General features: G+C 37.1%; 3 protein-coding genes across 3 annotated transcripts; 1 reads left to right on the top strand and 2 right to left on the bottom strand.

Annotated features, from left to right (window-relative positions):
- Positions 1-518: 518 nt before the first annotated feature.
- On the top strand, positions 519-2,087 carry LOC136412470 (UDP-N-acetylmuramoyl-L-alanyl-D-glutamate--2,6-diaminopimelate ligase-like). The gene has a single exon (XM_066395538.1). The coding sequence runs from the start codon at positions 519-521 to the stop codon at positions 2,085-2,087; it is 1,569 nt and encodes a 522-aa protein (XP_066251635.1).
- Positions 2,088-3,820: 1,733 nt separating this feature from the next.
- On the bottom strand, positions 3,821-6,616 carry LOC136412469 (uvrABC system protein A-like). Its single transcript, XM_066395537.1, has one exon. It carries the CDS (start codon positions 6,614-6,616, stop codon positions 3,821-3,823), a length of 2,796 nt encoding a protein of 931 aa, XP_066251634.1.
- Positions 6,617-8,584: 1,968 nt separating this feature from the next.
- LOC136412468 (phosphoribosylformylglycinamidine synthase subunit PurL-like) lies at positions 8,585-11,446 on the bottom strand. The gene has a single exon (XM_066395536.1). The coding sequence runs from the start codon at positions 11,444-11,446 to the stop codon at positions 8,585-8,587; it is 2,862 nt and encodes a 953-aa protein (XP_066251633.1).
- Positions 11,447-11,922: the final 476 nt, after the last annotated feature.

The following is an 11,922-nucleotide window of genomic DNA, read 5'->3' as shown; positions in this document are numbered from 1 at the left end:
ACTTTTAAATTGCTTTATGAGAGCCATAAAAATTATGGGGTAACCATTCAATCGCACAACTGCTACCTTGCACATAGGGGACTAAGAACACTGCACACACGTATGAAAAGGCACCAAAATACAGCAATGGAAGTGGCAAAGTGGCTAGAAAAACATTTAAAAATCAAAAAAGTTTTGTACCCAGCACTTCCCTCCCATCCTCAACACGAATTATGGAAAAGTTACTTCAAAGGAGCAAGTAGCGTATTCAGTATAATACTGGATAGAGAATATTCATGTGAAGAACTAAGCTGCATGGTTGATCATATGAAAATTTTTAGTATTGGTGCTTCTTGGGGAGGGTGCGACAGTTTGATATTACCAATAGATCGTAGATCTATGTCAAGATCTGTAATGAATTCAGATTATGGTGGAAGTTTCATGCGGATATTTTGTGGACTAGAAGATTCTGAGGATTTGATCTATGATTTAAATGCTGCACTAGCAAGACTGCCATGTTTGAATATCAAAGCTGGCAGATGAAACTGAGAGAATTACTGCATAACATTATTGATGTTAACTTTGATATTGAAATCAAGGGCGTTACATGTAATCCCAAGAGAGTCAAGGAAGGTTATCTTTTCGTTTGTATGTCTGATTACCTTTCGGTGTCATTCCAGCGCGTGACGCTGGAATCTAGAAAACCAGCCTGTATCCAGATTTTTCCTATTGGATCCCAGCATCACGCACACGACTGTGTAGACGTTGTGATACAAGGAACCAAGAAAGATGTCATCCCAGTGCTTGACTACTTGGATCCAGAAAATTTAATTGTAAATGAACACACTAAGCAATTGTATAATAAAAACTGGATTCCAGTGTCACGCACTGGAATGACAGATACTTCGAGCTTTGCAGTGCTTGAACACCCAAACCCTCAAGAAATATACAGCGAAATAGTCAGCAGGTTTTATCAATTCAAACAGCCCAAATATGTTGCTGCTGTAACTGGTACAAATGGTAAAACTTCAGTAGTAGAATTTTGCCGCCAGATCTGGCAAAACTCTGGCTATAATGCTGCGTCTATTGGAACACTTGGAACATGCATCAATAATGGCAGAAAAGGTAATAGCAACAGCCTTACCACTCCAGGTGCAGAAGACCTTTACGCAACATTGCGTGGTATAAGTGTAGAACACTTAGTGTTGGAATCATCAAGTCATGGGATTGATCAATACAGAATCCATGGATTAAAGTTGAGTGCTGCAGCTTTTACTAATTTCTCGCAAGATCATTTAGATTACCATAAAAATCTTGGTGAATATTTAGAAACTAAAAAAAGGCTGTTTTACGAGGTATTACCAGAAGGAAAAACAGCGATTTTAAATGCGGATATAGATGAATACGGCGCATTGCTTAAAATAGCTGAAAAACGCAGCAATAAAGTTGTGACTTATGGAAAAAAAGGCTCTGATATTACTTTATTAGAGCAAACATCAACCCCTAATGGTCAACATCTTACAGTAAAAATTGATAACCAAATTTACAATACATTTTTCCCAGTTTTAGGAAAATTTCAAGCATATAATCTGCTATGTGCAATTGGTATATCTGGATTAAATTACAGAGAAATATGCGTAGAAAAACTCGTTTCTCCACCAGGAAGAATGGAAAAAGTGAAACCTTTTGCATTTGTGGATTACGCGCACACTCCAAGTGCGCTTAAACAAGCCCTATTATCTTTAAAATGGCACTTCAATAAAAAAATAATTCTAGTTTTTGGTTGTGGTGGAAATCGTGATCAAACGAAACGTTCAGAAATGGGCAAAATAGCACAAATGTATGCAGATAAAGTAATAATTACAGATGATAATCCGCGTGATGAAGATCCGGCAAAAATTCGCCACGATATTTTGCTACATTGCCCTGATGCACTGGAGATAGGAGGTAGGAGAGAAGCTATAGAGAAAGGCGTAGATATTGCCTATAACGAGGGTATGATTCTGCTAATTGCAGGAAAGGGAAATGAGAAATTTCAAATTATAGGCAACCAAACTTTTGAATTTAGTGATGTTGAAGTTATTAAAAATCACGTTTTAACCTGCTGATTTTCGCAATGGGCTTACCTCCGCTAATGTGCAAATATTGAAGCAAAAGTGATGTCATCCCAGTGTCAAGCACTGGGATGACACCCTCCTTGGCAAACAATGTTCGTACAGCTATGTGCGTGACGCTGGCGTTGGAATCTAGAAAAAAATAGATCCAAGTAGTCAAGCTACTTGGATGACACTGACTGCTAATTTTTTATGCAAGAGGTCCAATCATTTACCGTTCTTGCAAGTGATAGCACTCTCACTTCTTTTGCACCGGAGTTTAAAATTTCCTGAGAGCAAGATCTTACAGTTGCTCCGGTTGTTACCACATCATCAACTAATATCACGATTTTATTTTTGATAATTTTCTTGTTGCTTGTTTTAAAAGCCTTCTTTAAGTTTTTTTCACGCTGTTTAAGTGAAAGACCAGCTTGAGGCGCAGTATGGCGAAGGCGTTTTATTGCAAATGGCGTATAGGATAAATTGGACAACTTACTCAATTCTTTTGCAAGCAGTGCTGCTTGATTATATTTACGTTTAAACAAGCGCATTTTATGTAACGGTATAGGAATTATGACCTCTGCGTTCTGAAATGTGTCCTGATTAGCTTGGTGTATCCACTTCGCATAGATTTTTACGTAATTCAAATTATCAAAAAATTTGAAATTTATAATCATGTTTCTACTATGTTGATCATAAGCAAAAACTGATCTTAATACTTTAAACGGTGGAGGATTGATGATGCACTTACCACACGTATAAATATTGTCTGAGATTACTACGCCACAAACATTGCAGTAATGCTTAGTTAGAAAATTGATTTTTTTGTTGCATTCACTACACAGATTAAGATTTTCATCAATGATACATTCGCAACTTACGCATACGCTTGGAAATATGAGATTTGTAGCTTTTTTTAGTAAGAGAAGGTTCACAACTCATTAAATATATTATAAAATAATTTATATAGTATAGCTAAAGTAACTTAAGCTTACACTCTTTCACTTTTTATTCCATTTCAATATAGTTCATGCTGCTGAAAAGCAGAACTTATAACTCAGTTTGTGGTATACCATTGACTGAAGTAGTCTTTGAATTATCCTTAGATAAAAATTGATGTTTTTCTGGCTTCTGTACTTCACTCAACTTACTTTGCACTTTGTCACAAGCCCACGCAAGTGGCGTTATGATTGACGCGGCAGCCCAAATGATAGCAGCGCAAGCATAACTTACATCTTATCAAATACTCTAGCTACTGCACTAGCACAATCTTGCCCCATTTCTAAAAATATGTTTGAATAATTAACGAATGATTTTGTATCCGTTTTAAAACAATAGTCCCCTGTTATTTTTGACAATAACTTGACTGGAAAGTATGACAAACATGCCACTATCAAAAATAAAGGTTGCAATATTATGTTGGCTGCTAAAACAGCACCCAGTGTACACAATGAATACACTCCCTCTGCTCTGTGGCCTACGTATTCACATTTATCATTATCTTGATAATACTTGTTATAATCGTCTTTACTCTCAACTCCACAAATTACATCTTTTACAGGTCCTAATACATTATCAACATAATGCACAGATTTATAGAAACTATCTTCTGGAACTAGTGTGTAATTTTTTGCTCTCTTAGCAGGTACGATTCCATATTCAACGTACCTTCTAAAGTATCGATATACTGACATTACCCTCTCCAAATCATAAATATGCAACATAGTCAATAATGATTAAGAAATAGTTTATAATAAATATGTTTTAAGATACCTGCCTGTAACACTTTCTGGAATTTTCACCACTTCTTCTGGAGTTCCAGTAGCAATCACTTCTCCGCCTTTTATTCCGCCCTCTGGTCCGATGTCTATTATATAATCTGCAGTTTTTATAACGTGCAAATTGTGCTCGATAACTATAACAGTGTTTCCCAGATCGACTAATCTATGGAGTATTTTTAGTAAGTTATTTATATCTTCAAAGTGTAATCCAGTTGTTGGCTCATCAAGAATATACAATGTTCTTCCGGTAAATCGTTTTGATAGCTCCTTGGACAGCTTTATTCGTTGTGCTTCACCCCCAGACAACGTTGTTGACGACTGTCCGAGTTTTATATAGCCAAGCCCCACTTCCTGCAAAGAAATCAACTTTTCTTTTACCATTGGAAGGTTTTCAAAAAAATCACAAGCTTGATCTATCGTCATATCAAGGACATCAGAGATTGATTTTTCTTTATAAGTAACTTCCAATGTTTCCTGATTATACCTTCGCCCTTTACATTGCTCACACTTCACATAAACGTCCGGTAGAAAATGCATCTCTATCTTTAAGTGCCCATCACCTTTACAAGCCTCACACCTTCCCCCTCTGGTATTGAATGAAAACCGGCCTATATTATATCCCCTTGCTTTTGACTCCGAAAGACCTGCAAACCAATTTCTTATATGAGTGAACATACCAACATATGTTGCTGGATTTGATGCTGGAGTTCTACCAATTGGCGACTGATCAACTTCTATAATTTTATCTACGTATTCAAGACCTTCTATCTTATCGCATTGACCATACCTTGCAGACGAATGATGTATCTTATGTGCTGAATATTTATATAACGTTTCTATGACTAAACTTGATTTTCCCCCTCCTGATATTCCAGTAACACAAATAAGATTCCCTATAGGAAATTTAACGTTCACATTTTTTAAGTTATTTTCACATGCATTTATTACTTTTATGAACTGAGTTGCTTGCTTTCTTCTCCTTGGAATTAAAATTTTTTTCTCTCCACTCAAATATTGCCCTGTTATGCTCTCTGAATTTCTTTGCACCTGGTCTGGTGTTCCTTCTGCAACAACTTTTCCACCATTTACGCCAGCTCCAGGACCAATATCAATCGCATAATCAGCAGCCATTATTGTATCTTCATCATGCTCAACAACGATTACAGTGTTACCCATGTCTCTCAAGTTTTTCAGTGTAGCAATTAACCGATCATTATCGCATTGATGAAGGCCAATCGAGGGTTCATCAAGCACGTACAGCACTCCTGTTAAACCAGAGCCAATTTGTGAAGCAAGTCTGATCCTCTGACTCTCACCGCCAGAGAGAGTGCTAGATTCTCGATCAAGTGTTAGGTAATTCAACCCTACATTCTTTAAAAATGCTAGTCTCTTGATTATTTCATTTAATATTTTACTTGAGATTTGCTTCTGTTGTTCTGTGAGCTTGTCTGGCAAATTTTCAAACCATTTAAGGGATTTATCGATGCTGAGCCCTGATATTTCACCTATATGTTTGCTATCAATTTTTACTGTAAGCGCTTCTTTTTTCAATCTATAGCCAGTACATTCTCTGCAGTGAGTGACAGAGCAACATCGCTCAACAAGTGTTTCATCATAATCCATCTGGTTCTCCAAGATACTGATCAAACCTTGAAATTTATTAGAGCCAAAGAGTATCATATCTTTTACTTCTTGATCTATGTTCTTCCACGGAATATCAAGGTTAAATTTGTAGTTTTCAGCCAGTGATAGAATTGCACTTTTTAGAAATCCATAACCTGTGTGCACTTGACGGAACATTGATCCCACTGGCTTTAAAGCACCCTCAGATATTGAAAGAGTTTCATCCGGTACTATTAGCTTTATATCAACACTTAGTTTTTTACCAAGCCCATTACACGAACCACATGCACCGTAAGGGCTGTTAAAAGAAAATAATCTTGGTTCTATTTCCTCAAGAGTGAAACCAGACTCGGGGCATGCAAAATTCTCTGAAAAAGTCAGAATTTGACCATTTTTATACTCGGAATTATGGTTGTCAGGTAGGTTTGCTATTTCTACATACATTAGACCATTACCAAGTTTTAGTGCGGATTCTATACTACTTGGCAGTCGATTTCCTATATCGCCCAATATTGATATTCTATCTGCAACCACAAAAACGTCGTGTTTCTTGTTCTTATCGAGTTTAGGCAAGTCATCTACATTGTACACTTCACCATCTATTTTGAACCTTACGTAACCTTGTCTTTTAATTTCCAATATCTCTTTAAGATGTTCTCCCTTTCTACCACGCACAACAGGGGCAAGTATATATATCTTAGTTTCTAAAGGTAACGCAATTATAGTATCTGCAATTTGAGACACCGTTTGTTTTGTTATTGGTAATCCAGTTGCAGGTGAATAAGGAACTCCTATTCGTGCATATACTAAGCGCAAGTAATCGTAAATTTCGGTAACAGTTCCAACTGTTGACCTTGGATTTTTTGAGATCGATTTCTGGTTGATAGATATTGCAGGAGAGAGACCTGTAATCGACTCAACATCTGGTTTATCCTGAATGTTGAGAAATTGACGCGCGTAAGCTGACAGGCTTTCAACGTACCGGCGTTGGCCTTCTGCATAAATCGTATCAAATGCGAGGCTAGACTTGCCAGAACCACTTAGCCCAGTTATAACAACTAGCTTATTTTTCGGTATATTGACGTCTACACCTTGCAGATTATGTTCCCTTGCGCCCTTAACTCTGATAAAATCGTCCATATTATACCATATAGCGTATTAACCATTATAGCCTCAAAATACGTGAATTTATAGTGATATATTGATTTTCTATTGATTTTTTCAACTGTTACGGAAAATTAGGCAGCGTTTGATAAATCGTCATTCCGCTACTTGTTAGCGGCTGAGATACCGCGACGGTATGACGGTTAAGTAGGCTAGTGCCCCTATGATGTCATCCCAGTGTCAAGCACATAGCTGTACGAACGTTGTAGTTTAGGAGCAATTCCCACCAGTGGGCCAGTGCCCAGACACTGGTTCTATGCAACTTAATTAAAAACGTTTGTTTTAGCGTAAGACAACTACCTTTAGCTCATCAGCTCAGTTATAAGCAAAATTTCTGGATTCCAGACTGGAATGACACCATTTGCTGTGCAGTTTACCTTCAAAAATGAATGTTCGTACAGTTAGTGCGACCCGAAAGTCGTGATTTTGTGATGGTAAAATTCCATCTTCCCTAGACATCGGGGGTAATGTATGTCTCACATTTTAGAGAGTGGCAACCTCTAGGATGCAAGCATGAGATAAAAGCAGGTAACACTAAACCTTATAGTGAATCCCTGCAAACAGAGTTAGATATGGTTACGAGAGGAACCAATGCCTGAATTGTCGTAACGAACGATATGCGAAATAAGGTTGGTTAACGCATAGACCAAAAGGTACGGAGAAAGTGGATAATTAGAACTTGACTGGTCTGATTAAGATGTTTCCCATCTCCCGGCAAAAAGTTGGAACCTAAGTCTAACATGAAACAATTTCATGGAACGGAGTAACATTATAGATGCTCTTATTCTTTAAGCAGGGAGCCACCCGTATGCACCTATAATGAGGGATTGTCTAAGAAGCCAAGGCCTAAAGTAATGTTTAGGATATGCTGACGTGGACACTGTAATTTGGAAGGTAAAGTTGTGAGTAGTGGTTAATATGTTATGAGCCAACATTAAGTGTTAGGTATGAATGAATACGACTTCTCTAGTAATATAGAGAATGCTGTATTTAAGCTATAAAAACAAATTTACCAAGCTTTGAAATGTTAATTACATGGAGAAGTATGTATGACAAACACCAAGTTAGAGAGAAGCCGGATGTGGTGAAAGTCACAAGTCCGGTTTTGAAGTCGAGTGGGGAGAGGTGACTTTCTCCACTTAGATAACTGTGTCAAGCACTGGGATGACACCATTCTTTTTTCTGGATTCCAGACTGGAATGACACCTCCCTGATAGGCTCAAATCATAATGTTTGTACAGTTGTGGGTTTAGGCTACCTATAAATTCTAAACTGTTGTTACGCACCAAATACACCCCTAGGACCCAAAGTCAGTTTAGCTATATCAGAAAACAGGTTATGTGGAAATCTTAAAATACTTCTTGTTTGCCAAGCAAAATAAATACATTCCTACAAACAAACAGATGCTCAATACTGACGCATAAGAAAACTTAAAAATTAAGTCTCTAGTATATATTGATAGGCATTTACCTGCAGAAAATTTGTATAGTAATCCAACACATACAACGGCACTATCAACCACTGATGCTATAATTAAAGTAATGAAATTTGCCATATGAAAATTCAACTTGGACTTCAATTTTTCAAAAATAATTATGCTTGAGAGAAGAGAGACTAAAATTGCAGTATATGAAATCAATATCATCAAACTAAAACTTTGCAATTTAAAAACACAACATAGCACTGTACACACTATTAAACTGTACGTAGCTTTACTTTTGCCATAAAATTCAACTATTGAATTTACAACTAAAGCAGCTCCCACAAATAAGGCAGCACATATCATCAATTTATTTGAAGTGTTGAGTAAAGAAAGACTGATAAACAGGAGTATCGATAAAATAGACATAATTACCTACCCAAAATTAATAACATACATTCATTCTAAATAAACATTACATATAGTAAAAGAGTTATTTAGCATAATAAGAAAAATATTTTATATTAGCATGCCACATTTTTCAGATCTACTTTTAAAACATCCTTTATGTTTAGCACCTTTTTCTCTGTTACTTTGCCAATACATGAATAAACTGCACCTTCAAACAATTCTTCAAACCTCTTCTGATTGTGTGGTGCAATAGTAACCAAAATTCTACTTTGCGATTCAGAAAACATTATTATCTTGTTTATTATGTCTGTATTTTGTATTTTTCCTATTGGCACTAGTGAAAGATCGATTTCAGCACCGAGATCTCCTGCAATTAGCGATTTTGCCAGAGCAATAACTAATCCGCCTAAGTTTGGTGCAATTGCAGAGGCAATTATGCCATCTTTTATTGCCTGGTTGTAACGCTCATACAACTTCCTAGCGCTCTTTGCATCAACTTTTGGTACGTTGTTATTACCTATTCCACTATATAACTGATATTCAGATCTACCAAGTTCATCAAGTGTTTCTCCAAGCACGTATATTAAGTCTCCTGGCATTTTTACATCAAGCGATACCGCACTTTCAATATCTTCTATAATTCCAATTGCTGAGATGAGTAATGAAGGTGGTGCAGATATCATCACTTTCTCGCCATTTTCATCATATCCCTTAAAGTCGTTAAACATACTATCTTTTCCGGATATGAATGGTGTTTTAAATGCAGTTGCAAAGTCGTAACAAGCCTCTGCAGCTCTCTTTAGTTGCCACAACCTTTCTGGATTATAAGCATCACACCAACAAAAATTGTCGAGCAACGCTAGATGATTTATATTTCCTCCTGCAGCTACGTAGTTGCGTATGGCAGTGTCAATCGCACATGCTGCCATATGGTAAGTGTCAATTTCTCCATAACTTGAGCCAAACCCCTGTGATTTCACAACACCTTTATTTGAAGAAAGGATTGGCCTTGAAACAATAGCTTCGCTGCACACTCTTCCCTTGCCCTGCAATGGTTTTAGCACTGATGACCCTTGAACTTCATGATCATATTGCACCACTATGAACTCTTTGCTGCATATGTTTGGTCTGCTCAGCATTTCTTTTAGTTCGACTTCTTGGCTTGATGTCATGCAAGTAGCTGACACTGGAATCCACTCTCCAGTCCACGGCTTTGTCTGTAAATGCATTTTAGGATTACCATCATGCAGAAATTCAGTTCCGATATCCATTATTACTTTCCCTTTAGGACATTTAACAACAGCTTTACCACTTTCGTTAAACTCTCCAATCACACAAACCTCCACATCATGTTTTTTCATGATTTGCTTAAACATAGGGAGATTTTCTTCTGGTACTGCTAAGGTCATTCTCTCTTGTGATTCTGATATCCATATTTCCCACGGAGCCATACCATCGTTTTTAAGGAGAACCCTGCTCAAATCAACTTCAAATCCATCTTTTCCCATTTCACCAATAGACGATGATAGACCGCCTGCTCCGTTATCCGTTATTGCATTATAAAGACCAAGATCTCTTGCTTCCAAGGCGGCATTGGATAATTTTTTTTGTGTTATAGGGTCACCAATTTGCACAATTGTTGAAGGGCTGTTTCCCGACAAAGCCTCTGAGGAAAACGTTGCACCGTGAATTCCGTCCCTTCCAACTCTTCCACCAATAATTACGATTTTATCGCTGTTTTTAGGCCCTTTGATGTGTGAAGGTACATTATTTATACTGCGCGGAATAATTCCGACACTGCCAACAAAGACTAACGGCTTTCCACAAAATCTATCGTCAAAATATACCGATCCAAGTTGTGTTGGAATACCAGAGCAATTACCAGCAACATTAACACCGTGAATCACTTCTTTCATTATATATTTTGGCGGTAAGATCTCATCAGCGCGCTCTTTATCCCTATAAAATTTGCCTTTTGCTTCTTTGGCAAAGCAAAAGTAATAGGTATTCATTATAGGCTCTGCGCCTTTCCCGAAACCCACTATATCACGATTAACTCCAAGCACTCCGGTCATTGCTCCACCAAATGGATCAAGAGCTGAAGGGCTATTGTGAGTTTCAACTTTATCTACGATTAAGTAATCGTCATTAAAAATTATTCCTCCGGCATTGTCGGAGAAAACTGACACGCATATGTCAGAATTTATCTCACGCGTTGCACGCTTAATATAATGTGCGTATAGGCCATCTTTTATTTCATCAATGGGAGAGCAAAAGATATTGTGCTTACAATGTTCAGACCAAGTTTGTGCTAGGGACTCAAGTTCAATATCATATGGATTTCTATTAAGTTTTTTAAAGTAATCCTTTATAGCTTTCATTGCTGCCAGAGAGAGCCCTAAAGTGCCATTACCATCGATTCCATCTCTGCTGATTTTCTCAAGTTCTTGATCACTTACATTTAAATCAACAGATTTAGCTCCATTACTACTTGATATCACTCCAGTGCTCTCTTCTGTCATCCCAGCCTTTTTTTCTGTCATCCCAGCCCCTTCTTTTGTCATCCCAGTGCTTGACACTGGAATCCATTCTTTTTTTTCCTGGTCACGCGCTGGAATGACACCGGAGTGGGTATTTAATGACTTATATTTACCATAATATTTCCAGCTATAGTTATTATTTTCTTTACAGATAAGTGTGCAATACTCAGTGATAGGGTTGAATTCTTGCTTTATATAATCTTCGGTTGGCATGCTTCCTTTACCCAAAATCAATTTTGAACTTCTTGCCTTAATCTCAATTGGTGTCATTCCAGCGCGTGACGCTGGAATCTGCGTTTTCTCTTTCTGGATCCCAGTGTCAAGCACTGGGATGACAAAAGAAGGGGCTGGGATAACAGACTGGTCGATATAGCCTTTGTTTATTAAATATTCTCTAACAATTTGTTTCGCTGTGTTGCCTACATTATCGGTCATGCCAGGTAAAAAGCTTATTTCCAAGCCCCACTTTGCTTGTGGTTCTATGAAGTCATATTGAACTTCTTCAAGGTTTTCGTTGTAGGAATAATAACGGCAGTCTTGTATGACTTTATTATAAAATAGCCCACAAATTTCTTCATATAATTTTGGTGGTAATTCTTTATGTATATAAATCGAGTAAACGTTGACTAACCATCTGCAGCCAACTTGCTCACATTTATTTAAAACTTCTATTCTGATGTTTGTCATGTAATGTTATAAAAGATTTTAATATATAATAGCATATAAGCACGTTTATATTTTGAATAATTTCTATACAATAAAAGTATTGTATTAATTGTTACTGTTAGTGGGAAGAGTTTTTACCGTTAATGTGGATGAATCCCTTTTCGATGTGCTGGTTCAGCATATATTTTCTGAATATGAAAGAGAAAAAATCCCTGAAGTAAAGATCATACTTCCTTGCAAGAGGG

This window comes from Euwallacea similis, chromosome 12 (genome assembly GCF_039881205.1).
Source record: "Euwallacea similis isolate ESF13 chromosome 12, ESF131.1, whole genome shotgun sequence".
NCBI lineage: Eukaryota > Metazoa > Arthropoda > Insecta > Coleoptera > Curculionidae > Euwallacea > Euwallacea similis.
The sequence above is the reverse complement of the archived record's forward strand: the minus strand, read 5'-3'. Positions and strand labels throughout refer to the sequence as shown.

What these genes read in the sequence shown, in the direction of transcription:
- LOC136412469 (XM_066395537.1), bottom strand. Translation starts at nt 6,616, where the DNA reads ATGGACGATTTTATCAGAGTTAAGGGCGCAAGGGAACATAATCTGCAA.
- LOC136412470 (XM_066395538.1), top strand. Translation starts at nt 519, where the DNA reads ATGAAACTGAGAGAATTACTGCATAACATTATTGATGTTAACTTTGAT.
- LOC136412468 (XM_066395536.1), bottom strand. Translation starts at nt 11,446, where the DNA reads ATGACCGATAATGTAGGCAACACAGCGAAACAAATTGTTAGAGAATAT.